Source organism: Xenopus tropicalis, chromosome 4 (genome assembly GCF_000004195.4).
Source record: "Xenopus tropicalis strain Nigerian chromosome 4, UCB_Xtro_10.0, whole genome shotgun sequence".
NCBI classification, from domain to species: Eukaryota; Metazoa; Chordata; class Amphibia; order Anura; family Pipidae; genus Xenopus; species Xenopus tropicalis.
In genome coordinates, this window is record NC_030680.2 from 74,639,340 (window position 1) to 74,664,077 (window position 24,738).

Consider the following 24,738-nt stretch of genomic DNA (forward strand, 5'->3'; position numbering starts at 1 on the left):
AGGACTGGGTGGGGGGGGGGGTTAAGGACAGTGGCTTGCTTCAGGCACCCCTACCTTTTAACCTGACTGAGCCCAGTGCAGTAGTCTGTGCCAGAAAACCTTGTTTATAAACAATGTATAATTTTGTTTTTGCAATTTTTAGTGTACTTTTTTTAAAATCCATGTTTTGCTTGAAAAAAAATCATTCCCTTCACCGGCAATCTCCATTTCTCCAGACCAGTGCTTTTGTGACACACTGTCTCATCAATTCTTGATGTTATCCTGATAGCTGCTGTTTTCCACATTAAATTATTAAGAAACATAAAATAAAATTAAACATGCAATACTAATTGATTGTACTTTCAGTAAACATACTGTATGTAAATATACACTGCAGCTTGTCATTTCCTCTCGCCAGGGCAGGGTTAATTCTAGCAATGTACTACAGACTTCAAGATGTGAATAGGGCTGTTGTTCTGCTGTTTACATGGGGGAGGCTGCTTGGTGTTTTGGCACTTTCACTAGATCAGGACAATGGGCCCAAGTAAAGGTGCTGTCCCCTCCTTTCTCCCAAGCCCCCAATAAGTCTGCTTAAGAGGCGCAGCTCTTCCAGCTGTGACTGGCATGAAACTCTCTGATTGTCCTCACACAACACTGCCTGTGTCTGTGTCTCCCACACCATCTTTCCCCTCATCTATGTGCTGAGGCAGCAGCTATGCATTGGGAATGTCAGTGAAGGAAAGATGATATTTGAAATATGGTAGATTTGCTGCTATTGCAAAGGACATTGTGCATCACTTTACTAAGAATAATTTAAAACTTGACTGACTTAGTTTACAATCTGCTCATAATGTTGCCAAATGTACCCTTGAACCCAACAGCCAGCCAGCTAGCATTAGTTGTGCATAGAAAGTGATTTCTAAGAGTACTGTAGTATCCTGCAACTTGCTGAAAGCAAACACAGAACTATTCATTAAAAATATGATAGTTAGTGTGAAAGTGGGGTTTTGGATTTTTGAGGCGTTATATGATTGAATGAGACCAAAGAATAAAAGTAGGCACTGAAACTTTAAATGCTATACTGCTCTTGTAACAGAATTTGAGGTCTATGTAAATATGAGGCACTGTGTTTACCTGCAGTAGCTTCCAAGTTTGCACTGTATAAGGAAAGCTCCAGAAGTCTTAGGGCAGTGGCACACAGGGAGATAAGTTGACCACGATAAATCTTTGCTATTGCAGGCGACTAATCTCCTTGACATGCCATCCCACCGACAAGAATGTAAATCACCGGTGGGATGGCATATGTGTCGCTTCGGTTTTCTGAAGTCGCCCTAAGTTTCCTTGTGAAGCATCTTCGGACAGCCGAGAAGCTGCTACTTGTCATGGCTACTAAAATAGACAATGCTGATCATTTACTGATAATTGTCTCTATGTGTGTTTTAGCAGAGGCAATTCTCAGTATTGTCTATGGCAGGGTATTTTCTGGTGTTCAGTAGCTGCGAAAACTAACTGCTGATAAGTAGCTCCGCATGTCTTTACCCTTATACTGAGACACAACTAGAGGGCTCTGGGACCCCATCAAAACCTAATAGTGTTGTTCTAGTCTTATCAAAAGGGATGCCAAAGATAACATCATCACCAGCCTCACTGTCAAGTAAATGTCTTTCTGAATATGTGTTGTTTTAGTTCAGTAGCCTGCAAGGCAGAACAACACAACTGCATTTTCCCTGGCTGCCAGTTGAGACATTTTTAACATATACAGCTCACAAACCAGTGTTTACACATTTAGCAACCTCAACAAACAGGTATTGCCAGCTCCAATACAGGCTGGACAACTTATATTCAACTGTCTCTCAAGGCTACTTTGTAAATTGCACATACTTGCCCCCTGGAAGCATACCCCTGGCCTGTCGGTGCTAGCTCCCAGTATCCCCAGCTAGTTTGTGAGATGCCACAAGTGGCAGATCATTTGTGATACCACTATTTCCTACAGCCAAGTGACTGGCAGACTGATGTTTGTCTCAGGCATTAAGTAGGAAGTTCTGTTAAATTCATTACATAGTAACATAGTAGTTAAGTTGAAAAAAGGCACATCCATCATGTTCACCCTTTTATGAAACCTGCCTAACAAACCAGAGGAAGGCAAAAATCCCTTTTAAAGCTTCTCCAATTTGCCTTGGAGTGCCTGACTCCAAGAAGGCAATTGGATGGGTCCTAGGATCAACTTGTACTGGTATAGAGGATGAAAATGGAATGCTTTCTGTGATAATGTACTTTGCACTTTAGATATGCTAACTACTGATAGAAGTTTATTTCCGCACCCTATATCAAGAGTATGTTTTTGGCATAAATCAGAGTATATTTTACTCTGGCCCGGGCTGTCTGATACTCTCTTCACGTAAATAAAACTGCTTATCTTCAATCAAACTGGCCTGTCCAACAGTTTCTCTTTAACAGTTTTGTATACATATTGTGATATTTGCTGACCACAGGGATGCTGTCTAGATTTTGTGGCACAAAACTCCAAGCAAAAACAGTAAGTAAATTAAGTACTTTTTTGTGTTTTTCGTGTGCCACCTAATTTTATTTGCCACAAAGAGTTTAAAAGTATGTAAAAAAATCTAGTCAGGATTCAGTGTGCCACACCAGTGCCAGGGTGCCCCACATAAAATACTGCAAGCTTTTGCTTTAGATGACTCTCACCTGTGACAAACAAGAATCACAAGATGGCCTTTCCTGGAAAGGCAGGAATCTCAGGCTGTCCTTAAAAAAGAAAGCACACCACACATGCAAAGAGCCACTTTGTGTGTTAATTTTATTAAAAAATTATGCTAATACTAGACAGGGCTGATTCTCAGCCTGCTCTCAGCCTGCATAAAAATGCAGGCCAAGGATCAGCCCCTATGCTGGCATCAGTCTTTCCCTGTGCTTACACCCAGAACCATTGGGTTGGACCAGATGTAGTCACACGGAGAGGATCTTAGTCGAAACTCGCAATTATGCATTTCAGTGCTGAAATCTAGTCCATATACCAGCTCTCAGTAATAGCTCTGGGTGCAGGCACAGGGTTTAATTTAAAGAAAGGCAGCAATTAATGTAAGGTGGTGAAGTATATTTGTTAAGTATTCTGAGCAAAGTTTAACCTCTACCCCTCACACTTTTATGGATCCTGACAAAAGTATTGTTTCATACATCAAACAGTATGCCATGAGATGTAGAATTGTCCTGACTTCCAGAAGAAGGTGTCAGTGGAAATGCAGGGAGGCTAGGGCCCCATCTGAGGGGAATTTTTTTTTTTCAAATTGGGAATAAACCAAAAGGCTTCAGCTGTCAGAGAAATGCTTCAGTTTGTAGTTTAATTTAATTGTGGCCATGGCTTGCACATCCCTGAGGTATATAACAAAAAATTCCTACAATTATTTATCTATTGTTCATTATTCCATGTTACACCTGGCTTTTTTAGCAGATATGCTTAATGCACAACTTTCTCAGTGCTGTTACATGTGTGTGGGGGTCGCTGTCAGGGGCCCATACACCCCCTTGGCCATGCCCCTGATCCACCCAGTTCTGTCCTCAATCTGCCCACACCCACCCCCTATTAAACCAAAACCCAAGAGGAAGTTCAGGCCACTGCTTGGAATGGACCCGACAGGACACATGCCTGTGACCATGTGTATTAAGGAGGACAAAGGTAGCACTGCTGCAAATTAATACCCCCCCCCCCCCAACATGCAATTAAAAGGGTGGCATCACATAGTAATAATATTTTTGTGGGGAAGTGATTTCAAGTTATGGCGCTGGCTACTGGCCAACTTGTAAATGAAACACTAAGCAACAACATGAAACTGGTGAAGGTTCAAATTTACTCGCTAACATATAATTAGTGTCAAACCCATGGAACGCCTAGAACATTGTATTTTAACCATCCTACTCCTCCTATTGTCACTTAATTATCATTACCAAGGTGAAAGCTGAAAGACTACTTGTTTCCTCCAATTGCACACAATCATTCCTTTGCTATCATTTAGTCCTGACGGTTCAAAGTACCATTATATGACAGCTGTCAGCAGGGGGCACTCTGTTGTCCGAGCGCCATGGAAACCTACCACCTTACGCCCCTCTCCGGTTTCACCTGAGCAGCCCGGCCCATGCCTCGCCCGTCCGCCCTCGCCCACAGGGATGGCCGCAGCAAGCCCAACAGCAGGCTACTTAATATGTAATGATATGCAGATAAGGCGGGGCGTGGGTCCCACGGCTGGTGGTTTGGCACTTCCCACTCGAACTTGTAGCGGGTTAGAATCGCTGTCCCTTTGCACTTGTCTCCCTCACCCATGGCTTCGCGCCGGGTCTCACCTGTTGAATTGCGCCGCGAGTGCTCAGCCGGGAAGTGCTGGGTCCTTGTTGGTAACAAAGTGTACGATGTGACGGCTTTTGTGAACCTCCATCCTGGAGGGGAGCGATTACTGCAAGACCGGGCTGGGAAGGATATTCAAGCAGACTTGAATGGACCCCCACATCGGCACTCGGAAAACGCCCTCCGCTGGCTGGAGCAGTATTATGTGGGGGACTTACAGGCAGAGAGCCCGGAACATAAGCCGCAGGTGAGTTTGGGTGGAAAGGGGGGTGGCCAGTGTGGGTGTGAGGCGGTGGGCACTAACCTTACTGTACTATGGCAGGTGCGTAGCCGCTCTCCCATGGCCGTGCTGACTGTACTGGCAGTACTGACGCCATACAACATGAGAGTACCAGTGCTGCCAAGGGACAACTCACTCTATGGTTTATATGGTTTAGACTTACTGCCCTTTCAAAAGTTCCTCGTTTTCGAAACTGGATTTCTGTGATGCTCTTTTCTTGGGAAAAGAAGTGCTTAAACCAGTGGCTAAACTTAAAGTAACTGGGCCCTACACCATAAATGTTACAGCCCCTCTGAATTATATTGCCACTGCAAATGGGACGGTCCTGTTGGGCCCCCATCAATCACATTCCTCTACATTTGCTCTTCTCGTTTAAAACATACAAATACAGCATATACTTCTTGGTTCTTGTACTTTATGCACCTTTTGCTCATAGTTCTTTGTAGAATTTTGGCCAAGCCACAAAGAGTGCCTGAATGATTTGAAAATAGGTAGCAGTGAGCAGCTGGTGGGCAGTCTCGCAAGGTATGTTGCCATTGTACAATATGTAGGTACCTGTAGCTAACTGCTTGCCGGCATTGGACCATGACACAAATTGTGGTGCACCCACAGAATTTTGTGTGCAAACACATTATTTTAGTTATTCTGACCAACCAATTTTTCACCACACAATTTTTTCTGCACACAGCCAAGAAGAAATTTGAGGGATTTTTGTGACTTCAACACAAAGCCTATATATATAGAGAGGCAAATTGCTGAGGGTGAAGATTAAACCGATTACTTCAATAATGGTAAAGATTGTTAATTGGTTACATATAGAAAGTTTATTTCCATGAGATAAATCTTAAATTACATTTTTTTTTTCATAGTTGTGCTTCTTGCGCTTCTTCTTGCTTTTAGTGCCGGAAGGGTACCATAGAGTATGGGGGCTACCAGTGAACGGATAAAATGATTGGCAGTGTTAAGGGGGCCATACACATTGCGATCCACTCATTTGGCCATGTAAGGTGGCCAGTATCGGGCTAATTTGATCGTGTGGCCGTAGGCAGCACCGGATTTCAGTTTGGGGTGTCCAAAGGCACCCCTCCCCCCCCAGGATCACATGCATGCACATTCTTTTTGGTCAGATACAGAGCGCTGGGGACAGGGCCCACTGAAGCTTTTTGCGTGTCCCGTCCCCAGTGCTTCATATATTAGCACATTTTACTTGCGGCTGGGCAGCACGCTGCCCCTAAATGCTTGCCGCCCTAGGCCTGGGCCTTTGACCAAATTATTTGACCGGTCCTGGCCCTTCGACCAAATTAAAACAGCAGGCATAGGCACTGTTAGACAGGGAGCCGCATCAACGAGCCATTGTGGTCCCAGATCTGACAGGAAAATCAAACCTGCCCGATCGAGATCAGGCCAATTTTAGGCAAGATGTTGATTGGGTTGGCCCATCGGGGGTGCCTATACATGGGCAGATAAGCTGCTGAATCGGTCTAAAGGACCAAAATCGGCAGCTGAAATCTGCCCATGTATGGCCACCTTTAGTCTGCATTTGTGTTCACAGCAGTTATTTACTGTATCATAAATTTGCATGGCTATTAAGTAATGAGAAAAGGAGTGGAGTTAAGGTTTCTGGGAAAACACTAATGTAGTGTGAGTTTGTGATTAACAGAGGGTAACAGGTACCTGTTGGAACCAGCTGATGTCATCCGGGAGATAGCAAAGGCACACCTTTTGGGTGTGTTGATGAGGCATAAGGAATAGATGAGCAGCAGTCATGTAGACATATGGATCACGTGAATTGTTTAGCAGAATAATCAGTACGTGAGCTATAGGTGTAACAATACTACTCACAGCCAAAACTGGAATATTTATGTTTGTGGGCATGACCTAGGATCAATCAATAGTTCCTCTTTTAAATCCAGTGTCATAAATAAAGAACACTAGGGTGAGAAATAAGGATTGATAGGTACAATGTAGCAATAGATCTAAGGCTGTTAAAGCTGATAAGAGTAGGTATGTTGCAGTTTGGAAAAGCTTGGGTGCAGGGATGATAAACAAGCCATAAACGGGCAGATATAAGCTGACAATTTGAGTCCTTAAAGCTGGCCATACACGCACCGATAATATTGTATCGCTGATATCGGTTGACTCATCGGCCAGGTCAAAAGATTTTGATCGGGCGCCATAGAAGGCGCCTGAGCAAAATCTGCTGTCAGGGCTGAATCGGCAGAAGGAGGTAGAAATCCTATTGTTTCTACCTCCTTATCTGCCGTTTCAACCCTGAAGGTTAGTGGCGGGTCTGACGATCTTTCATGCGACCGATGGTCGCATGAAAGATCACAGATCGCCACGTGTGTGGCCACCTTTATACTGATTCGGCAGCTTATCTGCCTGTGTATCGGTACCCTGGCAGCCCTACCCGACTGATATCTAGTCGCAAATCAGCCAGGTGTTAATTGGGCAGCTTTGATTTCTTTAGGGGCATTTGATTTCTGATAGGGGCATCGGCTCATTGATGTGATCCTCGCTCCAACAACTCCTGTCTCCTTTGTTGTAATTAGATCTTTTGGCCGTAGGGCCAAATTATTGATTTAGCATGATATCACATTTAGGGGAAAGATCTGCCCATTTGGCGAGCAAATCTCATAAGGTATGGCCACCATAACACCTTATTTTGAAGCTGAATGAAAGATCAAGGTGAAGGAGCTTAAGCAGTGACAGGCAAATTCATACAGGTTCAAATTTCAGAAAAAAGTATTTTTCCTGATATGGAGTGGGGTCAAAGGTATATAGCTGAAAGATAAGATATTAAGTAGTAAAAAGGAGTTCCAGGTTAATGTCTCTATTGAGTTTAGTTTAAAGAGTTAGGAAAGAGAGAGAAGTATGTTAGTTCGAGTAGTAGGATGTTGAGGATGTTTGCTTTACTTCAAAGCACAAGATTAAAGGGAAGCATCTACTTCATTCTCTTATATTATACCAGTACTAAATAATGTGTTTTTTAACTTACTAACTGATGTACCAAGGCATTGCCCTGCAAAAAAGTTATCTAAAAATCCCTTTGCCATGCAAAACATTTACATTTTAATAGTTCTCTAATGCTATTGAATACTGCAGCAGATAGGTATGTGTCTGTCCAGTATAAGCTGGTAAACCTATCTGGTTTGCAGGCAAATAGACTGCATAACCAAGCTCATCGGTACATAAATGTTTTCTGTTTTTGCATAAATGCCCTGCTGCCTAATCCTCATAAATCAAATGGTTAGGCTTTGATTTGAGGCTAATGGCACATAGGGCTGTGGTTCGGCTTCTCTTCACCTGCCTTTTTTTTTGTAGGCAGAGAGAAGGTAATGTGCTCCCATCAGCCTGTGTGCAGACACTTGGAGCAGATAATGGTGCTAAAACACCAAAGTATGCATTTTCATGCCACTGTACACTCGTACACTGTACATTCGTTTTTCTCTCACAGCCCCATGTGCCATTAGCCTTAGTGTAAATGGATGACAGATTGAAGCCATTTTGTGGAAGCTGTTGTCATGGCAATGTTTATGAAAAGGCAACTTGGCTGTGTTAATTAAGAGGCCACAAACAGCACACTACATTTTGAGATGGAGCCCTTTCTCAGGTGTGACGGTATTATACCACCTGAGTAAGGGCTCCACCCAAATATTTAGTGTGCTATTTGTGGCCTCTTATTAAACACAGATTGGCATATTTTGGAGTAAACTGATGGTAGATAGAATCTCAGCACCTTTGAAAACCCTTGGTATTTGTTTTGTCCTTACTATATCATGGTGCATTTGATTTTTGAGTAAAATAATAGCAGCATTAGGTTCAGTGCCTTTGAAACCCCCATATTGCATTTGTTTGTACCCTATGGAATGCTGAAATGAGACTGGTCAGATAAAGTGAAGGGATGGCAAAATTTGGTATACAAAAAGTAATCGTTGGCCTTCTTTTGGATGAGAGCATGGTGCTTGAAAAGTATTTTGGATTGTTGTTGTTGGTCAGTAGTTAATCATATGAAAGACAAAACAGAGTATAGTCACTGCTTATAAATGTTAGTCCCATGTGTGTAGGGTGCATTTCGATACTGATTAACATTGGTGTTACTATAGAGGAAAAAGACACCCACACTCTCGTGGGGCAGGGGTCCTGGACCGTGGGGTTTGCTTCCTCTATAGTTGTAAAGAAATCTCCCCCTCCCAGCTGCTCTCTTACCTGCGGGTGGAAAAGGGGACATGGGCTGGGGTCCAGGTGTGAGTTGCCATGCGCCAGGCCCCTCAGAAGACTTTTTGCAGGGGGGGCCAGTGCTGATTAGTTATGCCACTGCTGATTAAGCTTATAACCTATAGAAGACATGGTTTTCCAACCAAAGAAAATGAAACATGCTAATCAACAATATAATTCTCAATTTAGAATAGTGTTGTGGTATGTACAGGCACACTAGTAATTACAACACCATATTAAAGTGAGTACTAAGTGGGATAACTATAGAGAAAGCAGAAAACTATGCCTTCTACAACAAAATGCTGCATGCCACTTACTAATAATTTACACGCACGCTGCCTGGGCTTACAGGCACAGTGGCCGGCAGGTGAGCTCACATGTACAGGTAGATTGCAGAAGAGTTTTTTTGCAGGGGGGCCGAGCTCCGTATGGGTACACCCCTCTGATCACCAAATGTATATTACTACCAAGCACAAATGTCACTACGGGCTAGTACATTCCGTCAAAGACAATTGAGCTTATTTTAACAAAATAATTTAGCAGACCTATAAATTGACCAATTCACAGTCCTGCCGGTTTCAAAGACAGCACTGCCTTTTGGGTCAAAATTTGTTCTGTGATTGAGCTAAGCCTAGCATGGCTAGATTTATAGTAGATTGGCAGATTTATAGCACATGGCAGATTTATAGTAGCAGCTCCTTGGTGGGGTATGGCATGATGTGTTGAAAGCAACATACTTTCTGAAAGGGATAGTTCACCTTTAACTAAACTTTTAGTATGATATAGACAAACTTGGTCTTTATTTTTTATTTTTTGTGGTTTTTGAATAATTTAGATTTTTATTTTTATTTTTCATTAGCTCTCAAATTTGGAATTTCCACAGATGGTTTCTAGGGTCCAATTTATCCTAGAAACCAATCAGTGGCTTGAGACACTTGAATTTGAATAGTATGGGAATTGAATAGAAAGATAAGTAATAAATATGGTAATAACAATAAAATTATATCCTTGCAGAGCAATAGTTTTTTAGCTGCCTGGTCAGTGACCCCCATTTAAGAGCTGGAAAAAGGCAAAAAAAGAAGGGAAATAATTCAGAAACTATAAACAATAAATATGAAGATGATTTAAAAATTGCCACAAATAAGCCATTCTGTAGCATACTAAAAGTTTACTTAAAGGTGACATGCCAAGAAGGAGACTGTTTACGGTTTACAGTACATCAACCAACTCAATCAAATTTTGGGTAAGGTAACTGTCTCTGGCTTTCTTTGCTGTCTTAAGATTGTTCTAGGGATTTATAATATGTTTGTTAACAGCAGAGAGATATTGCTATAGTTTCTTCTTCTTTTGTCTATATACCAGGCAACCCTTCAGTTTCATTTCTGTGCTTATGCACTTTGCAACTGGACCTATCTTTAGTTAACCCAGTTATGTCAAATACATTTATTAACAATAAAATTAGGTTTTCAGATATTTTGTTCCTTGTTACTTTTCTAAATAGTGTGCTGGGCTATACCAGCTATGCCATTTGCTTTTAAGGAAAAAGGCATTTTGGCATTTTATTGCCAACAGATTAGTCACAATAGTGCAAGCTAGAACGTAAAATTTATTCTGCAGAATGCTTTACTTTACCTGAGTAAATAACCATTGAAGCTCCCTCTGTTGTTAAGCAGCTACCATTTTAGCTTGGTCTCAGTAACTTCTATCCTGCAGCTCTGGCTGCTGTTAGCTAAGATTACAGTGTAAAGGGAAGGGGGAATGAGAAGCAAACTGAGCAGACTTGTGCCAGGATTTATCTGAAAGCAGAAAGTCTGGCACAGAAGATCATGTGTATAGAATAGAAGGAAAGAAATGTGGTGTTTCTTTTCACTGAGGACTCAGAGCAGCATCTATGGCTGTATTTACATAGACCTTTCTGATAAAGCTTACTTAGTTTTTAACCTTTCCATCTGCTTTACATTTGATAGAGAGGATATAAGGAATGGCTGAGAATGGAACTATGTGGATGCTGTTTAGTTGTCATGCATTTTATATGCCTCGATTATCTAGCTGAGTGTTGAGCTGGCATGTTTATCTTACTCACTAGTTCTTCATCTTTTTACAGATTAATGTAGTGGGATGCAATGTCAGCTGTTCCAGGTTTTCCTAAAGCAGATGCATATTTCCATTCATTCCTTCTCATGTTTAACCAGAAACCAAATTTACATATTTTCTAAAATAATTGAAAAAATCTAACCTTTGATTTCTTTATAATGCTCTGTTGCAATTATTCAATCATTTTTTATGCGGAATTTCTCAGCCTAACTCCTCATTGCAACACTCTGTACATTTGTGACAGTTAAAGGCTGAGCTTCTGCTTTCACTCTTAAATGTCTCTTTAATGCCATGAAACCTCTGGTCAGGCAATTGACCCTGCAGGCATTCTCTTTTTGCCCACGAGGTCACTAACTCAAACAAATATATATTCACAAGCCAATATTCTGTATTTATTTTGTTACACTCTGTACTTACGTCATTTTTTATTGTGTGGAGGTATCATAGGTACACAATACAGCTGCAAATTGTATGTCTCTAAATTCTATGGGTAGGTCAGTGGAGCTGCAGTTGTCTGTAGTTTTCTGCAACACAACTTCCTACAGCAACAAACAATTTCTTGCTTTTGTTTTGAAGATAAATATACCATCACTACAGGTAAGCCTAACGCACAAATTATGATTCTCTAAAGGTCCTCATATCTCAATGACTTTGCAAATGTATTTGCATTTTTTTTTATCACCTAAATAAGAGCAGTCCTGGACTGGATGATTTTTGGCGCATACACCCCATTTACTGGCCATCTACAATAAAAGAGATACATATTGCAGCCACAACCTTATGTCTAGAAATAAATGATGCCTTTTGGCCACCTACTTGAACTGACTTACTTAAAGGGGAACTATTATGAAAAATGTTTTATAATATTGAAAATATAAAGTCTAGACAAACATTTTGACAATTTATAGCTTTTCAGTGAACCAGAAATGTGTGAGTGACAGAGCACAGTGAAAGCCGATTTGCTGTGGCATACCCCTCAACAGCAAACATGTGCAAATGGTAAATAAAGAAACAGAACTGGCCTGGGCTGGGCACTGATGAAGCAGCATTTGTACATATAACAGTAAAGCACCTTATTGGTTATATCCTTTATATCCACATATACACAGCACTTCAGTCTCTTTTGCATTTGGGTTTGTGCTGTTCAGCAGGCTTACATCATCTGGTCACGCTCCTGCAATTTACACATGAAGAATATAAGAGACTTCCTCCATACCAGTGACAGTGCCCACCTGGTCAAACTAAAGTTATTCTTACAACTTATCACTACAACTCCCATTATCACCTGCCAGCTTGCTTGGCATGTATGTTTTAAATTGCTGGGCCTTTGTGCTAAATAAGGCTAATGCCAGACGAGGCATAGGGCGGATATTTTCAAACTCTTGCGTTTTTATGTGTATTTCTGCTATATGTGCCTGCACCGGAGGGTATTCCATTCATTCGGGTGCAGGCACATGTAGGAGGTGTAGGGCAGAATTTTCGGCAATCGTTTTTCCGCTTGCCGAAAATATCCGTCCTACGCCTCGTCTGGCATTAGCCTAACTTGATTACTGATGCTCAAAAAAGCAAGTGAAATGTAGGTTCTTTCATGTTTTTCTCATAAATAACCAAGAAGTACAGTTCTAGGTGTTTGTTAGTGAGATGGGTGTCAGACAATGTAAGAGAAAATTGGGTTGAATTTTTAGACCTTCTTCAAAGTCTTTTCCAGGTTTTCTATTAGATAGGAAAAGTGGGCAATGGGTGTTGATGTTGGCCAAAAATGGTTGGACATTCTGCTCAGAACACAAGCTGCCTGCCAGAACTGAGCCAAGTTAAGCAGATTCCCCTTTAAACTAAATGAGAAAGATGAATGTCAACAATGGGTGGCTTGTGCAAGTAGCTTGTTTAGCTTAGTCCCAAGGCTTATTTATAAAAAAAGAAAGCTAGACCAACCAGTTTTTAAATATTTTTGATTCTAAGAATAAAAGAGGAGACAGCAGTCACCTCTGTAATGGCAGAGATAGAGCAGATACCAGTCATTTAAGCACTGAATGCACCATCCATGACCTGTTTCTGGGGACAGTTAGTCAGCCTGAACCTGCCGGATCTCCACAAAACTGCAACCTACATCACTGCCACACTTCCTGTTTATAATCAAAATGTAGCAGGTATCCTGCCTCTTGAAGCACTAGCGTAGTATCTCTTTCAGTCTTGGCACATTTGGGCCAGTGCCCCTGTAAACCATAACATTTATTACGCCTTAATTGTAAACTGTACGGGTCAGGGCCCTTCTTCCTTTATTTCATGTAACAGGTGTCACTTAATGTTTGTGATTGTGTATATTTTATTTTTTGCATTGTTTGTTTGTGTTTTCTTTACTATTACTGTGTAGGGGTGTAGGGGAAATATTCCTCTCCCACGTGCAACAAAGCACCCAAAAATACCTGCCACTCTTGATACATTTCAGTCACTGCATGTAAAACACTTTAAATGTGACAATCCCAGGCAATCTCAGGTGCAAAAATGCCTTCTTCCACATTTTAGCTTAGTAACCAATGGTAGCTGCATGTAAAGTGTTTTACTTGCTGCAATTCCAATAGATCTAGAAGGGGCAGCTATTTTCGACATTTGTTGCTTTAAAAATGACAGTGCTATGTATACAAGTTGCGTTGCGTAAGTAAAGATATGTACAATTATCCCTTTTATTCTTCATCTGTTTCTGTAGATATCAAAATGAAAGTTTGCAAATAAAAAAATAAGCTTTATTTTATGTGTAAATTTATGTAACAACATAGAGATACCCCACATGCAGGTTCTCTAGCTATTAGGCTAGTGGCACACAGGGATGTTCATCATCATTTCTCTGTCTGCATTTTCCTATATGATCCCATCCATTTTACAAGTGCACTGACAGGCACATCAGCACACAGAATTCGGAACAAAAATGCATACTTTCCCTGATGCTTTGCTGTCATTGCACTTGTAAGAAGTAGAGGATGGAAGTAATTTGACTTTTTATCCACCTGCATAACCACAGACAGAAAAATCCAATATATCCAAACAGCTCTGTTTCTCAGTAGCCCTATTGTCTAACTTGTAACATCCTCTAACAAGGTGTTTCTAGTAACCTCTCACCTAAAGAATTTCATTCTAAGGAGTGTTTCTTCGTGGAATGGGTGTGTTAGTTACAATCCATTCAGTTTCAGAACACCACCAGATTAAAAAAAATGACCATCAGGGTATGTCAGAATTATTTATAGCTATCTTTTAGAAAAAGAACACACAAGATGATTGACATGGTTTCAGAACTAACTTTTAACAAAATGGCTGGTAAACCTCTTCACTTCAGCCTGCTTGGGACCCTGAACTTCTGTAACTACTGTATTGGCTAACTGTATTGGCTTAATATAAAGCTTGTTTGGTGAAAATTAGTTAGGGAACTTTTTTGTTTGTTTTATTTTGAGTTACTAGTATGAAAAATACAAAGCAATTGGTAGTTTTATAAAAATATACTGTACTGCATATCTCACTTCCAAAAACAGTGAAAGCTAAGCAAACATCTTCATGTTCTTCATCTTCGTAAATAAATGTTTTTACGAAAATATTGTTGATTACTTTCTTTTAAAGGAAAATATACCACCAGCATGAATACTTAACCAACATATAGTTTATATAATGTTAAGTGACCTATTAAAGAATCTTGCCAAACTGAAATATATGTAATTAAATATTGCTCTTTTACATCCTTTCCCTTGATCCACCATTTAGTGATGGGCTGTGTACTCCCTCAGAGATCGTGACCAGAAATAGTGCAGCTCTAACTGTAAACAGGAAGTAGTGTTGAAGCAAAAGACCATTAAATGGCTTATGTGGCCTAGTATGTATGTGTGCCTTGGCTTGTTTGTGTGCTTTGCGAATTCTATGATCCCAGGAGGTGCCCCTTAAAATGGCAATTTTCTATTTAGGATTGCCCAATAACACATACTACAAAAAAGTATATTTTTATGAAAATGGTTTATTTAGATGAAGCAGGATGAAGCTTGTTTATGCACTATATTTTTATAGAGACCTACATTATTTGTGGGTATAGTTTTCCTTTAAGAAAGAAGGTCATATTGAGAGATTGTTTTCTAGGATAATGTTACACTGGACAATAAATGAGCATGTAACCATGTGTCAGACAAGTTACCCCTATTGAATGCCATGCATATTAGTAGATACATTTTACAAAGCATTCTGCCAGCACAATCTTGCTTGTAACCTGTTAACTTGAAAGCCATGCTTTTACTTTATTTGTTTAGTTGCTTGTCTGTTTTTGGACCACAGAAGAGATTTTCTAGTCAGTGGCTTTGTATAGTTGGTGTATCTACCTTTCTACCCATTGATGAAAACAGTTTTCTGTTGTAACACTGTCCTAGAATATAAGGGATTTGTCCAGGGAATAGATTAAACTCTTAATACTTTATTTTACTTAAAGTTTGGCAAGGCATGTGTGGGATAATTTTTGCTGTACCTGCCTGCAGTAATTTTGAAAATGTTTCCCCACTCACTCGAGCAGCTCCTTTAAATCACCAAATAGTTGGGGATTTGCTAAAGAGAAAATAATTACCATAATCCAGCTATCATTCCACTCTCTCAGTAGCTAAACATCAGGGCACCAACATTTAGGTCTTATGTTTGCTGTGATTCACCTTTTTTGAAGCTGAAAACACCCCCCTGTCTACCCACTGCAGCTTGCTTACCATTCTACCTATACTACATTGTGCAAAGTTGACAGTTATTTATTTAAAAAAACAAAAACACTACATATTTTATAAAAGAATATGAGGATTTATAAAATATGTTTTCATCATATTAAAATATGTATTTTAGGGTATGGTTTTAGGGTTTGGATTCTTAGCTTGATCTAGACTGTCACTTGGATCCCTTGTCGTGCTGTACCTATGACTACAGTCTTTTGTATCTATTATTTATGTATTCTTAGTTACTTTATACATTTTTAGGTGTGTTTCATTTAGGTTGTTAGTTCCTGCTGCACAACACAATGCATAAGAAATCTTCTAGTAGTTGTAGCAATATGTAACTAGTCAATTAAATTGTGCTTGATTATCTACATAAGCAAACCTGAAAGCAAGCTGTGAGTAATGGCAACATTTCCTTTCATGTAGAAGTTTAAAAGTATAGAAACAAATAATCCTATATGATTTAGGGCTTATATAGATCTGCGTCAGTACAGCCCCATAAGCTGGGGCTTAGGGGCACACGGCAGGGTAAGCGCCAACAGGGATCAGGTTTGGGCCACCAGGGCCCACCAAGTTTTTTCCCTGTGCCCCAGCGGCCCAGTCTGACGCTGACTATGTTGAGCTCCAGTATGTGGATTATGGATGGAAGTTCAGTACAATTAATATTTATATTCAGAAGAGTCTGGTAAGCAATGTCTGACTGGGGCACCACCAGCTCTCCTGATCTCCTGATGTCACGGACTCACTGACTGTTCTTGGGGCACAGAAATAATCTATGTTACCATACTGAAAAATAAAAACAAAATGCAAAACTTTGAAAAATGAGCTTGTGCTGTGTATATGATACTAATTATCTAACATGAATGCAGTGCTGACCTGTATGTCGCAGAACAGGTATTACCAAATTCCCATCTACTAGAACTCTCATTAGTTTTTTAAAATATATGGTGGATTGCTACGTGACTTATGGTATGGTGTGACATGTTCCTTTGTCTGGAGCCTATTTAATGAATTTTTTTGGTAGAAAGTGTAAGAAGAGGACTTAGCAAGTCAAGGTGATTGTGATAGTCGCACATCTGACATGCTTCCTTACATTGCAATAAATAGACATTCGATTAATTGCAATTTTGAAAATTTGGTTTATAGAATAAACCCACATTCAAAAGCCATAACCATAAAAGAAGATTGCAGATTGTCCTAACATACATAGTACATAGTACTAAAAGTTCACATGAACATAAACTTCCCCCTAACCTTTCCGTGCCATAAGTAAATACTGTATACACTGCAGGTGTAATAAAGTAACTTATTCTGCTCCATAAAATTATTCCAACACAAAGCATTCATAATGCATTAACAATTTTATGACATTTCCCATGTTATAAAGTTATTCAGTGTATTGCACACAAAGTTGATTAATTTATACCTATATACACATTTTTTCCTATGTGTATAATTTAAAACAATCCTTTGTTTGTTATAAAGGATCTGTACTGTAATTAGCTTAGGTATAGATTATGAGCTCTGTATTAAGAACCCTGACTTCCTTGCCCCTTGTTGACTATTTTGGATTACACACAGGGGTGTAACTACAGAGGAAGCAGACCCTGCGGTGACAGGGGGGACCAGGAATGTAAGGGGCCCAATTAGGCCTTAATTAGGGAGCAATTTCAATATTTCTTGGTAAAATAAGCAAACTTACCAATGTTTTGGGGTTAAATTTAATTTGTTGTGGGGACCAGTAACATATAAACATAACTCCATTATGCAGGGGTTATCTGTGCACTGGTTAACTGATTATCTACCTCAGAAGAACCAGGAAGTTAGACATTTTACTTGAATAAAGCAAAACACATTCTAAGGTTGTTCTATAATAAAAAGATGTTGAATTTTAAAACGAAACGAAAAAAAAGTCTTAGATTTAGACTTTATTTGATGTGCGTGCTGTTCTAAATTTTGTTCTACATTTTTGACTTCCCTAAACATTTGTCTCTTCTCATCCACATGCAGAGAGGTTTTCCTATAAATTATGTCTCTCTGACCCTGTCTAAGGGTCAGAGCCCTTCACCTGCGTTCAGCACTTATATGCATTTGTGTTGGTACAGCCCCATCAGGAAAAACAGAATGTGTTTCTTCTTGAGCTTCTCTGCGGTGGAACTCAGAAGAACCCCATCACTGGGGATCGTAGGACAAATGCTTGTTAGTATGAGCCCTTATAGTTGTTTACAACAACTTTATACTTAAGATTTCTCTAACCCTTTACACATGCCTTATAGGGGTATAGCAATTCCAGCAACTTTCTGGGCCATATTTATATATATATATATATATATATATATATATATATATATATATATATATAGGCACTTGAGGGCCAGTGCCTGGGGAGTAAGGTTTTGGGGGGCGGCCCTAGCCGCTTATTGGGTCTTTTTAATTAAATGTAAGGGTTTTCTCTGTCCACTGGGTTTTCTTCCAGTGTCCTCCCAGCCTAGTCTGACCCTGCATGCTGCAAAGCATATACAGTGGAGGAAATAATTATTTGACCCCTCACTGATTTTGTAAGTTTGTCCAATGACAAAGAAATGAAAAGTCTCAGAACAGTATCATTTCAATGGTAGGTTTATTTTAACAGTGGCAGATAGCACATCAAAAGGAAAATTAAAAAAATAACTTTAAATAAAAGATAGCAACTGATTTGCATTTCATTGAGTGAAATAAGTTTTTGAACCCTCTAACAAAAAAAGACTTAATACTTAGTGGTAAAACCCTTGTTTGCAAGCACAGAGGTCAAACGTTTCTTGTAATTGATGACCAAGTTTGCGCACATTTTAGGAGGAATGTTGGTCCACTCCTCTTTGCAGATCATCTCTAAATCCCTAAGGTTTCGAGGCTGTCTCTGTGCAACTCTGAGCTTGAGCTCCCTCCATAGGTTTTCTATTGGATTAAGGTCCGGAGACTGACTAGGCCACTCGATGACCTTAATGTGCTTCTTCTTGAGCCACTCCTTTGTTGCCTTTGCTGTATGTTTTGGGTCATTGTCGTGCTGGAACACCCATCCACGACCCATTTTCAGTTTCCTGGCAGAGGCAAGGAGGTTGTCGTTCAGGATTTCACGATACATGGCTCCGTCCATTTTCCCGTTAATGCGAATAAGTTGTCCTGTGCCCTTAGCAGTGCCCTTATGTTTCCACCCCCATGCTTGACGGTGGGGATGGTGTTTTGGGGGTCATAGGCAGCATTTTTCTTCCTCCAAACACAGCGAGTTGAGTTAATGCCAAAGAGCTCTATTTTGGTCTCATCAGACCACAGCACCTTCTCCCAGTCACTCACAGAATCATTCAGGTGTTCATTGGCAAACTTCAGACGGGCCTGCACATGTGCCTTCTTGAGCAGGGGGACCTTGCGAGCCCTGCAGGATTTTAATCCATTGCGGTGTAATGTGTTTCCAATGGTTTTCTTGGTGACTGTGGTCCCTGCTAATTTGAGGTCATTAACTAACTCCTCCCGTGTAGTTCTAGGATGCTTTTTCACCTTTCTCAGAATCATTGACACCCCACGAGGCGAGATCTTGCGTGGAGCCCCAGAGCGAGGTCGATTGATGGTCATTTTGTGCTCCTTCCATTTTCGAACAATCGCACCAACAGTTGTCACCTTCTCTCCCAGCTTCTTGCTAATGGTTTTGTAGCCCATTCCAGCCTTGTGCAGGTCTACAATTTTGTCTCTGACATCCTTGGACAGCTCTTTGGTCTTTCCCATGTTGGAGAGTTTGGAGTCTGCTTGATTGATTGATTCTGTGGACAGGTGTCTTTTATACAGGTGACTAGTTAAGACAGGTGTCCTTAATGAGGTTGACTAATTGAGTAGAAGTGTCTAACCACTCTGTGGGAGCCAGAACTCTTAATGGTTGGTAGGGGTTCAAAAACTTATTTCACTCAATGAAATGCAAATCAGTTGCTATCTTTTATTTAAAGTTATTTTTTCGATTTTCCTTTTGATGTGCTATCTGCCACTGTTAAAATAAACCTACCATTGAAATGATACTGTTCTGAGACTTTTCATTTCTTTGTCATTGGACAAACTTACAAAATCAGTGAGGGGTCAAATAATTATTTCCTCCACTGTAGGTGGATCTTTGTTGTTTTTTGGGGATGAGAGGGAGTGAGCTACAGCTGTATGGACTTTTAAACATGACAATAATCTGAAACATAAGTTCATGTTTACCCTTGGTTCTGCTGTTATGTAAATAAAAAGTAAATAAACAATCAAGCTTCATGCATGGACAACCATTTAAAAAACTTGCCAGCAATAATTTCATTGAATTATTTCTATTTTATATTTCTACGAATAGACTTTCACTTGTACTGGAAAAAAAGCATCTGCAATATCTCCTGGTATCATTAACACCTGGAACCTTTGCCCCATGACTACTCACTAGCCCACCTTATCTGATGCCAAACTGGCAGCGAGTTGTCTTAGAACACAGTTGTTGGGACACACTTCCCCTTATATTGCCCTTCCTGGAGCACAGCTGTCAACTGGAAAGAAAAAAAAGTAGAGCTTTACTGCATAGCAACCAGTGTAGTTACCTCTATGCCAAACTGATAAGTGCTGTATACAATGACATTGGAGGGGAGGGCAAAAGATTGTTAGTTATGTAAGTAAAGTCATTGCTAATCTGCACAATCAACAGGCAAAGGGCATTCCCAAGCTCACTAAGCAAAACTTCTATCAGCTTGATAAATGTAGGAGTTTTATATAAGGCATTGTGCACAAGAAGATCCACAAGGCACAAAGTGTAAAGATCATAAACACTGAATACTTTGTACTTTTCAGATGCGAATTTTTCTAGCCAATACATCTAAGTAACAAGAAGCAATCGTATCTCTGACTGATACACATATATTAGAGACAGCCAGTACACAAGTAAAAAAAGGAAAAAGGCAGCACTTCTTCCTTGGTTTTATACTTAATGGAATAAAGTACTTTTTTTAGAGAAAAGAGTACAGCCTTTTTTTATTTTTAATGGTGTTTTGGCAGTGGAACTCTGCGTGAACATGGGCAGCACCCATCTCTAATACTTCTAATACTGTGAGAGCAAATAAGAAGGGGTGGGTCTGTGCAGAGAAATAGAAACTTTTTTTTGCTTTTCTCATAGATAGGCAATACACTAGCTTTCTGTCTGCCCATTTTGCGAGGTCGCCAAATGAGCACATCTTTCCCCCTGACATGCCCACCTTGGATAGTCAATACAAATGATTGCAAGCCGATGTAGTCCTTAATCTCACAGAAAAATCAAGCCTGTCTGACAGCTGGCTGATTTTTGGCCACATATTTGTTAGAGAGGCCTGTCAGATAGGCTGCCAAATTGGTCTGAAGGACCCAAATTGGCAACTTAAATCTGCCTGTGTATGGCTTGAGTATCTGCCTGTTTTTACTTGTGCTAACAAGTTGAACCACTCTTAAATAAGAAAAGGCACTATTTTTTAGGGATGAAGAAGGTGGAACTGGCTTTACATTCTGTTCTTCAAAAATTTCCATAAGACTTAACTGATGTTTATATGTTGTGATTGGGGTGGCAACGAAAGGCAGCTTGAACACGTCCTGGTGTTCATGAAGCCACATATGAATTTGTTAAATAGTGTATACGGGGGCATAAACATCTTGGAATTTGTGAACATAAGGTAACGAATTTTCACCATACATTGCATCTGGACTTTTGGCTTTCTCCAAATGTAAAAGGTGAAACATGACTAATCAGAATATATTACTTTTATGTTGCTCAGAGATCCAGGTTTTGTGATATTAACCTATTTATTGACATCCAAAGTCAGTGTGTTTAAGTATTTGTTGTCCCTGCATGTAAGCTTTCACTAATGACTACCGTTTCTCTTTGCTGATGAAGCTTGTCTATGTTTAGCATACTGTATGTAGGCAGGATTTTTAAAATTGTGAACCATGCACCTGCAGTTCAGGCATCAATGTTATCCCCTTATTAGGCTGATGCCACACGCGGCGTTTTTACGCTGCATATTTTGTAATTTTCTCAGTGGCTGAAAAACGCCCGATATCATCATCCATAGAAATAACTTGAAAGACTCGAAGCAAACCACACAAAGCGTAAATACGCTAGAAAGCGCCTTAGCGCAGATTTTTCAAGCGTTGGCCGAAATACGCCAGTATTTGCAAAGCAAGCTATTCCTATGTATAATCAAAGGCAGCTGCCAGACCTAGCACCATGGAAACGGGATTTGCTACGTCACCAGTACTAGGCTGAAAAACGCCATAGTCAGGGGCTGTGTGGCTTGTGAGGCGTTTTTAGGCTGAGAAAAAACGCAGGGTAAAAACGCCACATGTGGCATCAGCCTTAACTCTGTATCTAAATGCCGACACATGCTGTTAATTGACAATCAACCTAATATGGTGTAACATCGAGCCACCTTTAAAAATGTTATTTGGTTGTTTGAATTGAATGACATTTTCAGTAATATAGTGTTTCCTTTATTTTGTTCTTTCCACCTAAAATTGTATGTACTTTTGAGCATGACGCTCTAACACCCCCATTCTATTCTAAAACAATTGTTTTAAATATCCGTCAGAAAAGCCATCTCATTAGATGATGTTCAGGAGGTAGAATTTTTTAATGCTACAAAAGTTCTCATTTGTATAAAAAGGGGCTTTGACTCAAGGGATAAAACCATTTTTGCCTCTTTATAGAGCCATGAAAAGGCCTCACCTTGAGCATGCAGTGTCGTTTGAGCACCAGCCCCTAGGATATGAGATAGAAAGAGCACAGAGAAGGGAAGAATAAACTATGAAGATTGATTTGGTTGCTGTATGGATGTGGACATGGTTTGAACATGTTTACAGTGGAGAGTCCTGTTTCACATATTATCACTATATTCCAATTAGCGCAGTGCTATTTAAGCACATACAGTATATACAGATATGACAGACTCTTTGAGGTAAAAATTGCAGTAAAATTGCTAAATTTCTGTGTGCATATCTATAGAAATAAATTAATTTTAGCAACAACTTCAAGGAGACGGAGACTTGTAGAGGTGATTATTCAGTGATCTGAGATATGCTTAAACTCCTGTTAAATGGGTGTGTCTTTGCTGCTTTTCCTAGTCAAACCTGATCAGACCCACACCTACTAGACAGAACAGAGTAGAATGTTTCTATTTGCACAGTGTTACCATTTGTGATTTACACATTGCTCTTTGTTGTATCATAAATGAAATAACTTGCAAAAAGAAAATATTTTCGAGGAAAGTTTATGCATTCAAGTACTTAGTACAAGTTCCAATAGCTATATCTCAACTTAAGGTTACAAATAGGTAATTGTACACGTAGTCATATATGTGAGCTATAGGGCTCAACCCAGATCTCACCCTGGTTTACCTACAAGCTGGACTTGCAAGAGTATCTTTTTGAACAAACATTCACCCCAACTCACTGGCCATCAGTCTAGCCACTGCACACTCTGTGACTGAAAGTGAAAGCTAAGCATTAACAGGAAGGCATATGGCTCAAATGCAGACTGAAGTGGCACAGCAGACCAGCCCCACCCATCTCAGACATCAGCGGGGAGGTGGGGGCAAAAACATGTATATTAATAAGCACCACAGTTCGTTTGAAACATCAGAGGTGGGGCTGGGACTTGAGTGGAGAGTTCTAAGGGGAGTGGGCAGATGGCAAATACAGTGCTCCTGGGGGCAGTTGGTCAGCTGTAACCCATACAGCCTTTGGATCACTATTACTTATGGTTCCTGAATATCACTAAAGCTGCATATCTGTTAATGCTAAGCCCACTTACACTCAGGCCACAATATGAAAGGAATTATTCAAGTTCTCACGTCATCAAACTGTGCAAACCAAATACAAGATGTGTGATGTAACACATTGTAAACAAGATGGCATTTCTAAGACTGTTAACTAGTGATGAGCGAATCGGTGAAAATGTCGTGCGACAAAAAAAATTTGTCGCCCGCGGCTATTATTTTGTCGCGCGGCTATTGTTTCATCGGCCGCGGCTATTATTTTGTCGTGTGTCTATTGTTTTGTCACCCGCGGCTATTATTTTGTCGCCCGCGGCTATTGTTTTGTCGCGCGGCTATTGTTTTGTCGCGCGGCTATTGTTTTGTCGCGCGGCTATTGTTTCGTCGCACGCGGCTATTGTTTCGTCGCCCGCGGCTATTATTTTGTCGCCCGCGGCTATTATTTTGTTGCGCGGCTATTCTTTTGACGCGCGGCTATTCTTTTGACGCCCGCGACAATTCTTTTTTGACGCCGGCGACAATTTTTGGACGTGCGGCGATTTTTTTCATCCGTTTCGTGAAACAATCCGCCAATGGCGAAACGTGGAAATTCGCTGCGAATCCATGCCTGGCGAAACATTTCGCCCATCACTACTGTTAACGTTATATAAAAGCAGGCATAGTATAAGGAATAACTCATAAATGGCTAATATTTTAACTTGACTGACATAAATCAAAACATGGTTAATGTGTTTTTTTATAGAGAAGAGAACAGAGACCAACATGTAAGCCAAGCATTCAGGCCTAATTTCATTTTACTCTGTAAATACTGAAATGACTTTGAGATTGCCCTTTAAACGTGAGTCTGCCATTCAGGCCTTACCACTGGGCCTTTGCTAGCTAGAAGATAGTTAAAAATTGATTTCTGAGCAAATAAGAAGTGCTCATCGGTGCCTGGTACTCGGGCAGCAAGGACATCAGAATGGCTCTCCTTTTTGCAGGCTTGATTCAGTGCTGTGTACGTAGACTTGCAGAAGGTCATTTCTACATGACTGCAACCTTTGTTAAAGAACAGAAGGAATTCTTTAGCCACTTTTTTAGTTTGCTCTCTTTCCTTTCACTATCTGCCTAAAGCATGAGTAGCAAATGTAAAAACTTAATGCACAAGAATGTTTTCCAGTTTTTCTTGTATTTGTTCCTTCATCATTTTAAAGGAGACATAAATGCAAAAACACTGCTTTGTCTTTAAAAAAAAACATAATTCTAAGCAATATTCAACATGCAAACATTTCTGTGGTTTTAAAATTATTTGTAAATTTAATTGTAATTACATAC

The 24,738-nt window shown here is 40.1% G+C and overlaps 1 protein-coding gene across 1 annotated transcript in view; it reads left to right on the forward strand.

The window, feature by feature from the left end:
• The first annotated feature begins 4,294 nt into the window (after positions 1-4,294).
• Positions 4,295-24,738, forward strand: part of fa2h (fatty acid 2-hydroxylase) — a 35,518-nt gene continuing 15,074 nt past the window's right edge. Inside the window, exon 1 of the mRNA NM_001030506.1 lies at positions 4,295-4,580. Within this exon, the coding sequence (NP_001025677.1) occupies positions 4,311-4,580 (270 nt within the window). The 5' untranslated portion in view covers positions 4,295-4,310. The remainder of the gene's footprint in view (positions 4,581-24,738) is intronic.